The 16,044-nt window shown below is 48.7% G+C and overlaps 1 protein-coding gene across 1 annotated transcript in view; it reads left to right on the top strand.

The window, feature by feature from the left end:
• Positions 1-16,044, top strand: part of PRPF8 (pre-mRNA processing factor 8) — a 36,537-nt gene that overhangs the window by 6,186 nt on the left and 14,307 nt on the right. The window contains exons 10-24 of the mRNA XM_023184457.1: positions 138-257; positions 341-530; positions 686-805; positions 915-1,049; positions 2,222-2,351; positions 2,745-2,941; positions 3,199-3,405; positions 3,540-3,703; positions 3,855-3,981; positions 4,095-4,287; positions 4,567-4,754; positions 5,225-5,463; positions 5,705-5,851; positions 6,030-6,240; positions 6,437-6,553. Coding sequence (XP_023040225.1) covers positions 138-257; positions 341-530; positions 686-805; positions 915-1,049; positions 2,222-2,351; positions 2,745-2,941; positions 3,199-3,405; positions 3,540-3,703; positions 3,855-3,981; positions 4,095-4,287; positions 4,567-4,754; positions 5,225-5,463; positions 5,705-5,851; positions 6,030-6,240; positions 6,437-6,553 — 2,485 coding nt within the window. The remainder of the gene's footprint in view (positions 1-137; positions 258-340; positions 531-685; positions 806-914; positions 1,050-2,221; positions 2,352-2,744; positions 2,942-3,198; positions 3,406-3,539; positions 3,704-3,854; positions 3,982-4,094; positions 4,288-4,566; positions 4,755-5,224; positions 5,464-5,704; positions 5,852-6,029; positions 6,241-6,436; positions 6,554-16,044) is intronic.

The raw sequence follows: 16,044 nt of genomic DNA, 5'->3' as shown, positions 1-16,044 counted from the left end.
CTCGTGATCTGCCCGTCTCGGCCTCCCAAAGTGCTGGGATTACAGGCGTGAGCCATCGCGCCCAGCCAAGGCTTGCATTCTTGAGCAGAGTGGCTGCAAGAAGCAGTGGCTGAACTCTGGTGGGCTTATTTTCCCAGGTATCGGGAGCACTGTCCTGCCGGGCAGCCTGTGAAAGTGAGGGTCTCCTACCAGAAGCTGCTTAAGTACTACGTGCTGAATGCCCTGAAGCACCGTCCTCCGAAGGCTCAGAAGAAGAGGTGAGGTGCCCCGGGGCCCTGTGCAGACTTTGGTTCCAGAGATATCAGTAGGCTGACTCTCACTCTCCATGTTCCCACCTCAGGTATCTGTTCCGCTCCTTCAAAGCCACCAAATTCTTCCAGTCCACAAAGCTGGACTGGGTGGAGGTTGGGCTCCAGGTTTGCCGCCAGGGCTATAACATGCTCAACCTCCTCATTCACCGCAAAAACCTCAACTACCTGCACCTGGACTACAACTTCAACCTCAAGCCCGTGAAAACGCTCACCACCAAGGTGCCTGCATTGGACCCGAGGGGCCTCCTGGGTGTCAGGGACGGACAGCTGTTTTTGCTCTGGCTACTGATGAAGGCATACATCCAGTTGGGTCCGTTGCTCATTCATGTTCTTTCTGTTTTTTTGTTTTGTTTTGTTTTTTGCATCTTCTCCAGGAAAGAAAGAAATCTCGTTTTGGGAATGCTTTCCACCTGTGTCGGGAAGTTCTGCGTTTGACTAAGCTGGTGGTGGATAGTCACGTGCAGTATCGGCTGGGCAATGTGGATGCCTTCCAGGTGAGGTTAGGTATTCCCAACCCCTGCCTGGGTGAGGAGGCTGGAGGAAGCCTGTGCTGACCGTGGAGCTGGTTTAAGCTCCAGGTCTGACAGGGCAATTGTCTTGCAGCTGGCGGATGGATTGCAGTATATATTTGCCCATGTTGGACAGTTGACGGGCATGTATCGATACAAATACAAGCTGATGCGACAGATTCGCATGTGCAAGGACCTGAAGCATCTCATCTATTATCGTTTCAACACGGTGAGACCCTGACTCTACTGACTTACTTTGTTTGAGACAGAGTCTTAATCTTGTCGCTCAGGCTGGAGTGCAATGGCACGATCTCAGCTCACTGCAGCCTCTGCCTTCTGGGTTCAAGCAGTTCTCCTGCCTCAGCCTCCTGAGCAGCTGGGATTACAGGTGCCCGCCACCATACCTAGCAGCGCTTGAACGGGGAGGCGGTTTAATCTTTTTTTTTTTTTTTTGAGATTGTCTTGCTCTGTTGCCCCGGGGGAATGCAATGGCACGATCTCGGCTCACCACAATCTCCGCCTCGCGGTTCAAGCGATTCTCCTGCTTCAGCCTCCCGAGTAGCTGGGACTACAGGCGCCACCACCATGCTTGGCTAATTTTTGAATTTTTAGTAGAGGTGGGGTTTCACTATGTTACCCAGGCTGGTCTTGAACTCTTGATCTCAGGTGATCCACCCTCCTTGATCTCCCAAAGTGCTGGGATTACCAGCTTGAGCCACTGTACCCAGCCTCACTGGACTTACTTTCTCACGTCTTTTTTCATTTATACATTTAGATAGGGCTCTTTCCAGGGACCTATTTGGAGACCAGCTACGAGTGTATCCTTACTGCCCCTTTAAATTCACATGGGCAGTCTTAGTTCCTGGTTTTTGCCTTACGGTTTCTCATTTATCCTTTTGTTTTATTTTATTTATTTATTTATTTTTTTGAGACGGAGTCTGGCTCTGTGGCCCAGGCTGGAGTGCAGTGGCCGGATCTCAGCTCACTGCAAGCTCCGCCTCCCGGGTTTCCGCCATTCTCCTGCCTCCGCCTCCCAAGTAGCTGGGACTACAGGCGCCCGCCTCGTCGCCCGGCTAGTTTTTTGTATTCTTTAGTAGAGACGGGGTTTCACCGTATTAGCCAGGATGGTCTCGATCTCCTGACCTTGTGATCCGCCCGTCTCGGCCTCCCAAAGTGCTAGGATTACAGGCTTGAGCCACTGCGCCCGGCCTTATCCTTTTGTTTTAGATGTTGTTTAGATGTTGAGGACCCAGAGTTTTCTTTTTCTTTTTACCCCTCTACTGCCATCCATATATTCGTTTAAATGTATATTATACACATATGCCCCACCTCTGCCCAGGTTTCTGTTGCTGTTTAAATACATTGCTAACTTGTGTTCTTAACTTCTGCTTGGGATCATAGGGCCCTGTAGGGAAGGGTCCTGGCTGTGGCTTCTGGGCTGCCGGTTGGCGAGTCTGGCTGTTTTTCATGCGTGGCATCACCCCTTTGTTGGAGCGATGGCTGGGCAACCTCCTGGCCCGGCAGTTTGAAGGTGAGTGGTTTTCTCTGTGTCCACCTTCTCCTGTTACTGCCTCAAAGCTACCTCCCCTTGTTTGAGTCTGTTCCCTGCTCTTGTATGAGCACCCCTTCCTACTGGATTGCCTTTAGGTCCAGTTCTCAAAATGAGTCTGACCTAGTTTTCTATTTCTTGGACTTCCTTCTGGGGCCTCGAGAGGCAGTTATGCATTTGCAGGAGTGGACATTCTTCAAAAGCATAGTTGTGAATGTTCATGGTAGCTCATCTTTTTTCATATGCTGGGCACACGGACGCTTTGTTCATACCTAATTTTATTGTAACCATAATGAGTGAGGAGCATGAAGGTAGAGACCTTTACTTAAAGCAAGGAATCATGCTTGTAATCCCCTTGGGATACTCTACTTCTAGGTCGACACTCAAAGGGGGTGGCAAAGACAGTAACAAAGCAGCGAGTGGAGTCGCATTTTGACCTTGAGCTGCGGGCAGCTGTGATGCATGATATTCTGGACATGATGCCTGAGGGAATCAAACAGAACAAGGCCCGGACAATCCTGCAGCACCTCAGTGAAGCCTGGCGCTGCTGGAAAGCCAACATTCCCTGGAAGGTGGGTGTCTCTCCATTTCCTTGGAGGGGTAAACATCGTCTTTAGGCTAGGATCACCACTTTGGGACTCATGAGGGGGCTATCTGGCTCCTGTCTCTTTTCTTTTCCCTTTTAGAGAGGGGCTCGCTGTGTTGCTTAGGCTGGCCTCAAGCTCCTGAGCTCGAGCAGTCCTCCTCAGCCTCCTGAGTAGCCGGGACTACAGGTGTGCACCACAGCGCCTGCTTTATCCCAGTTTGATTGTGCTTTTTGGACTTTTAGGTCCCTGGACTGCCGACGCCCATAGAGAATATGATCCTTCGATATGTGAAGGCCAAGGCTGACTGGTGGACCAACACTGCCCACTACAACCGAGAACGGATCCGCCGAGGGGCCACTGTGGACAAGACTGTGTGTAAAAAGAACCTGGGCCGCCTCACCCGGCTCTATCTGAAGGCAGAACAAGAGCGGCAGCACAACTACCTGAAGGTTGGGCAGAGTAGGCTGGGCTGGGTGTGAGTGGTGGGGGAGTGGGTATGAGGGAGGACTGCAGAGTTGTGACTGAACCTTGTTGTGGGGGAATCGAGCTATAGCGGGAGGCTAATTTCATGTCCACCTTGCAGGACGGGCCTTACATCACGGCAGAGGAAGCAGTGGCAGTATATACCACCACAGTGCATTGGTTGGAAAGCCGCAGGTTCTCACCCATCCCGTTCCCCCCACTCTCCTATAAGCATGACACCAAGTTGCTGATCTTGGCATTGGAGCGGCTCAAGGAAGCTTATAGGTGAGTATTAGGGTAGATAGGTTTCTGCTGGGAAGGTGACAGCAGGGAATGGCATCATCCTCAGGGTCCAAAGAAAGAAGGTATAGCTCCAGTCTTTTCTGGTTTTACTTCCTCCTGGTTTTCCCATTCACTGTTCCCATTGCCTTATCAGTGTGAAGTCTCGGTTGAACCAGTCTCAGAGGGAGGAGCTAGGTCTGATCGAGCAGGCCTACGATAACCCCCACGAGGCGCTGTCCCGCATCAAGCGTCACCTCCTCACACAGAGAGCCTTCAAAGAGGTGAGTGAGAGCCTCCCAAGTTTTCTTTTTGGTTCTGCCTTTCATTCTTGGTAGAACCAAAGGTAGCAGGTTGCCTCAGGTGATTGGTGTGAACCAGCCTCGTTGTCCCACAGGTGGGCATTGAGTTCATGGATCTCTATAGCCACCTGGTTCCAGTATACGACGTAGAGCCACTGGAGAAGATAACTGACGCCTACCTGGACCAATACCTGTGGTATGAAGCCGACAAGCGCCGCCTGTTCCCACCCTGGATTAAGCCTGCTGACACAGAACCACCTCCACTGCTTGTTTACAAGTGGTGCCAAGGTAGAACTTTCCTGAGATTGCTCTGTGAGGAACAGGGAATGAATTTAGTTCTGTGTCAAAATTCTCATCTGGGCAGCATGATTGGTTTACTTTCTTGATGTATGGTAGTAAAAGGAAATAATGTTCATGTTAAACTGAGGAACGCCCATAGTCAAAGCAATCCGGATGACTACGTGGAATGGTAGTGGGATTGGTTATGGAAGGTAATGATAGTTACTGTGGGGCTAGTCCTGAAAGAGGATTTCTAACCTGCTGGAGACCTGCCTTGCTACTCCTCAGGCATCAATAACCTGCAGGACGTGTGGGAGACAAGTGAAGGCGAGTGCAATGTCATGCTGGAGTCCCGCTTTGAGAAGATGTATGAGAAGATCGACTTGACCCTGCTCAATAGGCTGCTGCGCCTCATCGTGGACCACAACATAGCCGACTACATGACAGCCAAGAACAATGTCGTCATCAACTATAAGGTGTGTCTCAGGCACAGTAGCACGAAATTGTGTGTGGAATGGTTGTCTGGCCCACTGACTCAGAATTTGCTGCGGGGGAGGCTGGGTGCAATGGCTCATGCCTGTAATCCCAGCACTTTGGGAGGCTGAGGCGGTCGGATTACAAGGTCAGGAGTTCAAGACCAGTCTGGCCAACATGGTGAAACCCCATCTCTACTTAAAAAAATACAAAAATTAGTTGGGTGTGGCGGGCGCCTGTAATCCCAGCTACTCGGGAGGCTAAGGCGGGAGAATCACTTGAACCCAGGAGGTGGAGGTTGCAGTGAGCTGAGATTGCACCACTGCACTCCAGCCTGAGGGACTGAGCATAACTCCACCTTGGAGGGGAGCCGGGGGAATAGAATTTGCTGAGGGGAGAACAAAAGAGGTTGACCCTGCAGAATCCTGGGACGTGGCTCAGGTTGTTAAGAATTGTAGTTCTTTCTTTCTAGGACATGAACCATACGAATTCATACGGGATTATCAGAGGCCTGCAATTTGCCTCGTTCATCGTGCAGTATTATGGCCTGGTGATGGATTTGCTTGTATTGGGATTGCACCGGGCCAGTGAGATGGCTGGGCCCCCTCAGATGCCAAATGACTTTCTCAGTTTCCAGGACATAGCCACTGAGGCTGCCCACCCCATCCGTCTCTTCTGCAGATACATTGATCGCATCCATATTTTTTTCAGGTGAGGGCTTGCCTGGATTCCTAGCCTTGCAGGGTACTGAGGCATATGCTTTGCCTCTGAAATCAGCTATTGTACCTGAGTTGACTTAACTGCTGTTGGGGCTTTAAAATGGAATGAAGCCCGGGGAGGGTGGGGGTCTCCCTCCCCAGGAGTGGGGTCTCCGTCTGTGGAGCTGGAGGACCCGTGGGGTCCCAGATCTCAAGTGTATTGGGGTCTCAGCAGTGTACCTGGTCTGATATAGGTTCACAGCAGATGAAGCTCGGGACCTGATTCAACGTTACCTGACAGAGCACCCTGACCCCAACAATGAAAACATCGTTGGCTATAACAACAAGAAGTGCTGGCCCCGAGACGCCCGCATGCGCCTCATGAAACATGATGTTAACTTGTGAGTCTAGGCTGGGGCTGTGTGAGCTGGGAGGACACAGGCTGAGGGCCCAGAGAGGGCATACTGAGGCTGTGTCCTGGGTGGGAGACGTGTGGCTGTGGCAGGATATCATCAGTTGGCCTTGGGAAGGAAGTTCCTTCCAAGAAACTGATGTGACCATATGGTTCTCTTTGGGCAGAGGCCGGGCAGTATTCTGGGACATCAAGAACCGCTTGCCACGGTCAGTGACTACAGTTCAGTGGGAGAACAGCTTCGTGTCTGTGTACAGTAAGGACAACCCCAACCTGCTATTCAACATGTGTGGCTTCGAGTGCCGCATCCTGCCTAAGTGCCGCACCAGCTATGAGGAGTTCACCCACAAGGACGGGGTCTGGAACCTGCAGAATGAGGTACAACCTGGGAGGGGCTGGGAGTGACATGAGCGCGCCTGCACTTCCTGGGTGAGTGGGAGCCAGGAACACGGGCATCCCTTGTCCTTGTCAGTCACCGGAGCCTTGTTGGGTGGAAAGGCTTAGTGGTGAGCACAGTTGGCTCTTGCTTCTATGGGAGTTCCTCAGACAAAGTAACCTTGACTTTGTGGTTTAGGTTACTAAGGAGCGCACAGCTCAGTGTTTCCTGCGTGTGGATGATGAGTCGATGCAGCGCTTCCACAACCGTGTGCGTCAAATTCTCATGGCCTCTGGCTCCACCACCTTCACCAAGGTACAAGGCCGTCATCCCCAGCTTCCCTCTTGTCCTCTGCTGTCCTCTGCTCATCTCGTATCCCTTTCACTTCTTCCCCTGACGGCTTCTCCTTCCTTCTCCGCTTTGCTTAGTGTGCCAGGTTCCGCGCTCTGTGCAGTAGCAGCTTACAGTGTCAGGTCACTTTATAGTTATTTTCTGAGAATTCCTTGTAGGAATTCTGCAGTCTCCTTCTTATGGAGTTGTGATGATTCTAAATGAAGGCAACAGTAAAAGTTGGATTTATTATTTTGAACAGAAAAGCATTATGTTTGCATTTTCTCAGGGGCTTATTTGTCTAAATTATGTTAACCAGTGGCATAGAGCACCTGTGAAAAAGCAGCTCTCGTAGGCATCTCAGAGTTCGTTTCTCCTTCACTTACCTTCAGAGGCCCAGCTGAAGGCAACTGGAATCCAGAAGGAAAAATCTGAGGAATTTCGAACTATGTATATTTAAGTTTTCGCAAGATTGAAAAAGTTACCTCGGCCAGGCACAGTGGCTCACGCCTGTAATCCCAGCACTTTGGGAGGCCGAGGCTGGTGGATCACCTGAGGTCAAGAGTTTGAGACCAGCCTGGCTGACGTGGTGAAACCTCGTCTCTGCTAAAAATACAAAAATTACCTGGGCCTGGTGGCAGGTACCTGTAATCCCAGCTCCTTAGGAGGCTGAGGCAGGAGAATCGCTTGAATCCAGGAGGTGGGGGTTGCTGTGAGCGGAGATCTTACCATTGCACTCCAGCCTGGGCAACAGAGCAAAAACTCTCTCCAAAAAAAAAAAAGAAAAAAGTTACCTCACTCTGGTTTCCATTAGAGTAACTCTTAACTGTAACATTTTTCTTGCATTCTAACCTTCACATTTCAAAATGTGCAGTATTTACATGCGCAGAATGTTTTCTGTTTTTTAGTAAGACTTCTGTTAAGAATACGTTCTATTGTGTTTTAGAACTATTGCATTACGGTTGAGTTTCCTTTATCCAAAATTCTTAGGACCAGAAATGTTTTGGATTTCAGGTTTTTTTTTTTTTTTTTTTTTAATGTTTTCATTATTATTATTAGAGACAGGGTCTTACTCTGTCACTTAGGCTGAAGTGCAGTGGCGCTATCATAGGTCACTGTGGCTCAAGTGATCGTCACACCTCAGCCTCCCGAGTGTCTGGGACCACAGGTGCATACTCCACCATGCCTTTAAAGGAAAATTAAAAGATTTTCCTTTTTTTTTTTTTTTTTTTAACATGGAGTCTTGCTCTGTCACGTAGGTTGGAGTGCAGTGGTGCGATCTCGGCTCACTGCAAGCTCCGCCTCCCAGGTTCACACCATTCTCCTGCCTCAGCCTCCCGAGTAGCTGGGACTACGGGCGCCTGACACCACGCCCAGCTAATTTTTTGTATTTTTTTTAGTAGAGACGGGGTTTCACCTTGTTAGCCAGGATGGTCTCTGTCTCCTGACCTTGTGATCCGCCTGCCTCAACCTCCCAAAGTACTGGGATTACAGGCATGAGCTACCGCGCCCGGCCTAATTTTTAAATTTTTTGTAGAGCTGGGATCTCACTCTCTTGTCCAGGCTGGTCTCAAACTCCTTGAGTTCAAGCAGTCCTCCTGCCTTAGCCTCTCATAGTGCTGGCTTATAGGTGTGAGCCGCCGTGCCCAGTCTTGAAATATTTTCATTATACTTACAGGTTCAGCGTCCCTAATCCAAAATCTGAAATGCATCAATGAGCATTTTCCTTGAGCATCATGTTGGTGCTCAGAATGTTGGGACTCAAAAAGTTTCAGCTTTTTGAGCATTTCGGGTTTTAGATTAACCTGTGTCTGGGAATCTGTGAGAGCACCAGAGTTAATGATTGCTCTAGCCCAGTTTGGAAGTGGAGGAGGAAAGGATTCCTGAAAGAAGTAGCATGTGATGAGGCAGGCGAGGGAGGGCGTTCCTTTAGCCAGAAGTGTGGCGATGTAACTAGCTTGGTGTACATGGGACTATGGAAAGTTCAAGGTTTGCTGGAGTAAACTGTGGAATTGGGAATGTTAAGAGATGAGGCTGGATAAATAGTGGAGAGCCGTATCATGGAGGGCATTGCGCACCTTAGGAAGAATTATGTAAGGGTCTTAAACACAGAGTGACTTTGTCAGATTTGTTTTCCTTTTTATTTTATTTTTTAACTTCCCACATTACAGATGTAGACTTTGTCCGATTTCTGTGTCAGATGATTCACTGTTGTAGCTGTGAGAAAGATGGACCTGAAAGGATAGGATGGGGTGACCAGGTTTGGGGACCACTGAAGAAGTCCAGCCGGGCGTGGTGGCTCAAGCCTGTAATCCCAGCAGTTTGGGAGGCCGAGACGGGCGGATCACGAGGTCAGGAGATCGAGACCATCCTGGCTAACACGGTGAAACCCCGTCTCTACTAAAAATACAAAAACTAGCCGGGCGAGGTGGCGGGCGCCTGTAGTCCCAGCTACTCCGGAGGCTGAGGCAGGAGAATGGCGTAAACCTGGGAGGCGGAGCTTGCAGCCACTGCACTCCAGTCCGGGCGACAGAGTGAGACTCCGCCTCAAAAAAAAAAAAAAAAAAAAGTCCAGATAAAAATGATGAGAGCGGCCAGGTGCCGTGATCGTTCCTGTAATCCCAGCACTTTGGGAGGCCGAGGTGGGCGGATCACCTGAGATCAGGAGATCGAGACCATCCTGGCTAACACGGTGAAACCACGTCTCGACTGAAAACTACGAAAAATTAGCTGGGCGTGGTGGCAGGCACCTGTAGTCCCAGCTCCTCAGGAGGCTGAGGCAAGAGAATGGTGTGAACCCGGGAGGTGGAGCTTACAGTGAGCTGAGATCACGCCACTGCACTGCAGCCTGGGCGACACAGCAAGTCTCTGTCTCAAAAAAAAAAAAAAAAAAACGATGAGAGCAGGCTGGTGCGGGGGCTCACGCCTGTAATCCCAGCACTTTGGGATGCCCAGGCGGGTGGATCACCTGAGGTCAGGAGTTTGAGACCAGCCTGACCAACATGGGGAATCTCCGTCTCTACTTAAAATATGAAAATTAGCTGAGCGTTGTGGTGCATGCCTGTAATCTCAGCTACACAGGAGGCCGAGGCAGGAGAATCGCTTGAACCCGGGAGACAGAGGTTGCAGTGAGCTGAGATCCTACCACTGCACTCCAGGCTGACAATGGGGTGAGACTCTGTCTCCAGAAAAATATATAAATCAGTAAAAATGATGAGAGCAGTGAAAGTAGAGGTAGGAAGAGGGGAACAGGTTTGATAAGTTAGCAGGTAAAATCAGCAGAACTTTGTGGTCATGGGATGCTGAAAGAAAAGTCAAAAATGATGTGCAGATGTTGGCATGGGTGACTAGGTGGATGTTAGTGCCACCAACTGGAAGACTACATGAACAAGAGCAGGTTTAGGACGGAAGATAGAAAAATCTAGTTTAGGATATATAAAAGTTTGAAGTTCTGAGAACATTCAGATGGAGGTGTCCAGCAGGCGTTTGTTTATATCATATTTCTACATGTATACACGTGTAGATTCCCCCTGCTCCCTTAGTGGTGCCTCTTTAATTGATGATCTGTGAGATTTGATTTAAAAAGTATGAGTTTGACATTCCAGAGAGAAATGCAACTAGAAAGGGAAGAGCAGTCAGGGATAACTTAGGGGTTCAGAGGTGAGTAGCAATCTGAAGAAGCATGGAGAATAGGTCTGGATCAAAGATGTAGATTTAGGAGTCTATCAGCAAAAGGTTGAAAGCTCAAGAATGAGTGACATCACTCAGGGACAGTGTAGAGTGAGAAGAGGAGAGGGACAGATTTGGAACTGTGGGGGAATACCGAGATGAAGTGTGGCCAGAACCTGTGGGAGAGTGCTGGGTCTTGGAACCAAGGCCTTCAGGACCATGTGTTCAGAAGTGGAGTGGATGCTTAGCAGTGTCAGTTGCCTAAGAGCACTGGGTTAGATAAGGACTGAAAAGTAGCCATTGGATTTGGCAGTTAGATAAGAACTGAAAAGTAGCCATTGGATTTGGCAGTTAGATAAGAACTGAAAAGTAGCCATTGGATTTGGCAGTTAGGACGTCATTGGTGACCTTAGCAGGAGCTGTTACAGAAATAGTAGGGATGGAAGCCAGATGGCAGTGGGTGAGGCTTCATGGAAAGTGAGTGAGTGGAGACAGCAAGGACAGTCTGTTTGCCAGCTGAAGAGAAGGAAGGACGTCAGATGCCACCTAGCGGGAGCTGTAAGTCAATGCAGGTGTTTGAATGGCAGTGACGTGAGTATGTTTTAATTAAGGAGCCCAGTAGCAGTTCAGTGTACAATAGAAAAGTGTGGTAACTGGCCAGACGCAGTGGCTCCCACCTGTAATCCCAGCACTTTGGGAGGCCGAGGTGGGTGGATCACCACGTAAGGAGTTCAAGACCAGCCTGGCCAATATGATGAAACCCCATCTCTACTAAAAATAAAAAAATTAGCCGGGCACAGTGGCGGGTGCCTGTAATCTCAGCTACGTGGGAGGCTGAGGCAGGAGAATTGCTTGAACCTGAGAGGTGGAGGTTACAGTGAGCCGATATCGTGCCACTGCGCTCCAGCCTCAGCAACAGAGCAAGACTCCGTCTCGAGGGAAAAAAAAGAAAAGTAGGTAATTGATGTGCAGAGGTGCAGAGGGTCTCACTAGGGATAGAATGAAGACCAAGCAGAGGACAAATCCTCTGAACCCAACAGGAAAGAGGTCTGGAGAGCTGTGGATATAGATGAGGTTAGTGGGAAGCTCTAACAGGATTTTGAGTTTTTCAGCCTGAGTTGGGCTGGAGTGAGGGATAGTTGTGTGTCGTGAATTTGATGGTGTTAGGGTATGATGATTGCTGAAGAAACAGAGAGACTGGAAGGTGTGTTGAGAGCTCAGGTGGGTTTTGGCAAGACAGCTCTAAGTGAGCATTTGTTTTTCCCAGAATCACTCAGTTACGCAGTGACAGGGATGGAGAAGGTGGATAGATTATACTGGTGATTAAGGAATAGAGTTTTGTTAGAAGACAGTTGTGGAGTGGTAAGGGATTGGGTGCAAGGGAATCAAGAGTGCTGGACCCAGCTGGGCGCAGTGGCTCACGCCTGGAATCCCAGCACTTTGGGAGGCCGTGGCGGGCAGATCACAAGGTCAGGAGATCAAGACCATCCCGGCTAACGTGGGGAAACCCCGTCTCTACTAAAAATACAAAAAATTAGCCGGGTGTGGTGGCGGGCAGCCTGCGGTCCCAGCTACTCGGGAGGCTGAGGCAGGAGAATGGCGTGAACCCGGGAGGCGGAGCTTGCAGTGAACTGAGATGCGGCCACTGCACTCCAGCCTGGGTGACAGAGCGAGACTCCGTCTCAAAAAAAAAAAAAAGGGTGCTGGACCCCATTGGGATCCTGGAAGAGGGGAGAGAAGAGAGCAGAAGAGGCCATTGGCCTGGGAAAGAATTGTAGGGATCAGGGAACTGGATATAAGAAGTTAGAGGCTGAGGAGTGGAGGAGTGCTGAGAGGGTAAGGAAGCAGTTGACTCTAGCACAGGCTCTGGAGTCAGTGGGGTTCACATCATACCTTTGTCATGTTACTAGTTGGAATCTTGGGACAATTGCCCATGTTGGACCTCAATTCCCTCATCTGTAAAATAGGGATACTGATAAGACCTAGCTCAGACGGCTTTTGTGAGAATTAAATAGGGTATTTAGTAAGCCATGTTACTTGGTAAATTGCTTGATAAAGCTGGGCATGGTGGCTTATGCCTGCAATCCCAGCACTTTTGGAGGCCGAGGTGGGAGGACTGCTTGAGCTCAGGCATTCGAGACCAGCTTAGGCAACATAGCAAGATCCTGTTTATATTTAAAAATAAATAAATAGGCTGGGCGCGGTGGCTCAAGCCTGTAATTCCAGCACTTTGGGAGGCCAAGACAGGTGGATCACAAGGTCAGGAGATCGAGACCATCCTGGCTAACACAGTGAAACCCCGCCTCTACTAAAATAAAAATACAAAAAGCTAGCCGGACGAGGTGGCGGGCGCCTGTAGTCCTAGCTACTCGGGAGGCTGAGGCAGGAGAATGGCATGAACCCAGGAAGCGGAACTTGCAGTGAGCTGAGGTCTGGCCACTGCACTCCGGCCTGGGCAATAGAGCAACACTTCATCTCAATAAATAAATAGAGGTCTGGCCACTGCACTCCGGCCTGGGCAATAGAGCAACACTTCATCTCAATAAATAAATAAATAAATAAATAGATAGATAGATAGATAGATAGGCTGGGTGCGGTGGCTCCCGTCTGCACTCCGGCCTGGGCAATAGAGCAACACTTCGTCTCAATAAATAAATAAATAAATAAATAAATAAATAGGCTGGGTGCGGTGGCTCCCGTCTGTAATCCCAGCACTTTGGTAGGCCGAGGTGGGTGGATCATGAGGTCAGGAGTTCGAGACCAGCCTGGCCAATATGGTAAAAGTCCGTCTCTACTAAAAATACAAAAATTAGCATGGTGTAATGGTGTGCACCTGTAGTCCCAGCTACTTGAGAGGTTGAGGCAGAAGAATTGCTTGAACCTGGGAGACAGAGATTTCAGTGAGCCAAGATCATGCCACTGCACTCCAGCCTGGGCAACAGAGAGAGATACTGTCTCAAAAATAAATAAGTAAATAAATAAATAAATAAATAATATAAATTAAGATAGATTTAAAAAATATGTTTAAAAAGCTATATTGGCCATGCACGGTGGCTTACGCCTGTAATCCCAGCACTTTGGGAGGCCGAGGCAGGCGGATCATGAGGTCGGGAATTCAAGACGAGCCTGACCAATATGGTGAAACCCCATCTCTACTAAAAATACAAAAATTAGCTGGGCGTGGTGGCATGTGCCTGTAATCCCAGCTACTCGGGAGGCTGAGGCAGGAGAATAACTAGAACCCCAGAGGTGGAGGTTGCAGTGAGCTGAGATCGTGCCACTGCACTCCAGCCTGGGTGACAAAGTGAGACTCCATCTCAAAAAAAAAGAGAAAGCTATGTCATGGACAAGTTCTATAACTTGTTTTTTTATGAAGACTTAAGAGGTATAATGTATATAAATTTCTTACCATGGTACCTAGTACATGTAGACCTGAGTAAATATTATTTTCCTTCCTGCCTCCTCTTATCCCCCAGGAATTTCTGCTATTTAGTAAAGGAACACTGGACTCCTCAGGAATTTATGCTTCCTCCCCTTCTGAGATAGAGCACTGTTAACTACAACAGAAGTACTGTGTTCCGTTACACACATAGCAATTCCAAGTGCAGTCAGGGAATTTACTAAACCTAATGGGAATTGTCCACTTGCCTTTACCCCAATATCTAGCCCATCCTGGTCCCTGGCCCTCCTTTTTTTTTTTGAGACGGAGTCTTGCTCTGTCGCCCAAGCTGGAGTGTAGTGGCACAATTTCTGCCCACTGCAACCTCCACCTCCTAAGTTTAAGTAAAAATCCTGCCTCAGCCTCCTGAGTAGCTGAGATTACAGGTGCCTGCCACCATGCCTGGCTAATTTTTGTACTTTTAGTAGAGACGGGGTTTCACTATTTTGGTCAGGCTGGTCTTGAACTCCTCACCTTATGATCCGCCCGTCTTGGCCTCCCAAAGTGCTGGGATTACAAGCATGAGCCACTGCACCCGGCCCCCTCCTTTCTGTAGATCTGCCTGGTTGTCTCATCCTGTGGACATGTGAGATGCTCAGTCTCGCTTTCGTGTTAGGGTTTAAGCTGTTATCTCACCTGCAGTCCTTTCTCCTTGCTTGTCTGAATACTATTTGCTCAAAGCATATTACTATAGTAACTCCGGCCAACGTACTTTCACCTCAATAATTATTCAGAAGACATTTTTTGCCTTAAAGTCCTGACTATATCATTTGATATTTTGTGGTTTGCTGTCTTGTTTTATTGAGCTTTTCAAAGAAACAGTTTTGGTTTCATTTTTCTCTTTTTTGTTGCATTGATTTTTTTTTTTTTTTTTTGAGATGGGTTCTCTGTGACCCAAGTTGTGCAGTGTCACAGTCTCAGCTCACTGTAATCTCTGCCTCCCAGGCTCAGGAGACCCTCCCACGTTAGCCTCCCAAGTAGCTGGGACCACAGGCACATGCCGCCATGCCTGGCTGATTTTCCTTTGTATTTTGAATAGAGACAGTTTCGCCATGTTGCCTAGGCTGGTCTTGAATTCCTGAGCTCAGGTAATCCACCCCCCAGGGCCTCAAAGTGCTGAGATTATAGGTGTGAGCCACTGCGCCTGGCCTTGTTGCATTGATTTCTTCTCTTATCATAGCCATCCCTTTGTTAGTTTGTTAAGATAAAAGGTTAGATTATCAATTTTGGACCTTTTTCTCTTTTTTTTTTTTGGAGATGGAGTGTCGCCCTGTTATTCAGGCTGGAGTGCCGTGGCACGATCTTGGCTCACTGCAAGCTCCGCCTCCCGGGTTCATGCAATTCTCCTGCCTCAGTCTCCCGAGTAGCTGGGACTGCAGGTGCCCGCCACCATGTCCGGCTATTTTTTTTTTTTTATTTTTAGTAGAGACAGGGTTTCACCGTGTTAGTCAGGATGGTCTCGATCTCCTGACCTCCTGATCCGCCCGCCTTGGCTTCCCATAGTGTTGGGATTACAGGTGTGAGCCACTGTGCCCGGCCTGGACCTTTCTCTTTTTCTTTTTTTTTTTTCCTGTTTTTTTTTTTTTTTTTTTGAGACGGAGTCTCACTCTCTCACCCAGGCTGTAGTCCACTGGCGCAGTCTTGGCTCACTGCACCCTCTGCCCTCAGAGTTCAAGCGATTCTCCTGCCTCAGCCTCCCGAATAGCTGCGATTACAGGCACCTGCCACCGCGCCAGCTAATTTTTTTGTATTTTTAGTAGAGACAGGGTTTCACCATCTTGCTCAGGCTGGTCTTGAACTCCTGACCTTGTGATCCACCCGCCTTGGCCTCCCAAAGTGCTGGGATTACAGGCCTGAGCCACCGCACCGGCTGACCTTTCTCTTTTTCTAATAGAATTATTCACTCTGTACATTTTCTCTCAGCATTGCTTTAGCTTCATTCCTCACTTTTTTTTTTTTTTGAGACGGAGTCTCACATTGTCACGCAGGCTGGAGTGCAGTGGTGCAATCTCGGCTCACTGCAACCTCCGCCTACTTGGTTCAAGCGATTCTCCTGTCTCAGCCTCCCGAGTAGCTGGGATTACAGGTGTGTGCCACCATGCCCAGCTCATTTTTTTTGTTGTATTTTTAGTAGAGATGGAGTTTCACCATGTTGGCCAGGCTGGTCTTGAACTCCTGACCTCGTGATTCACCTGCCTTGGCTTCCCAAAGTGCTGGGATTACAGATGTAAGCCACCGTGCCCAGCCCCCATTCCTCTCATTTTAATATGTTGTGTTTTCATTTTTATTTAGTTGAAAGTATATACATGTGTGTATATATATATATATATATATATTTTTTTTTTTTTTTTTTTTTTTTTTTTTGTTT

The sequence above is a fragment of the Piliocolobus tephrosceles genome, chromosome 16, assembly GCF_002776525.5.
Source record: "Piliocolobus tephrosceles isolate RC106 chromosome 16, ASM277652v3, whole genome shotgun sequence".
NCBI classification, from domain to species: domain Eukaryota; kingdom Metazoa; phylum Chordata; class Mammalia; order Primates; family Cercopithecidae; genus Piliocolobus; species Piliocolobus tephrosceles.
Note: the sequence above shows the minus strand (reverse complement) of the source record. Positions and strands in the feature narration are given on the sequence as shown.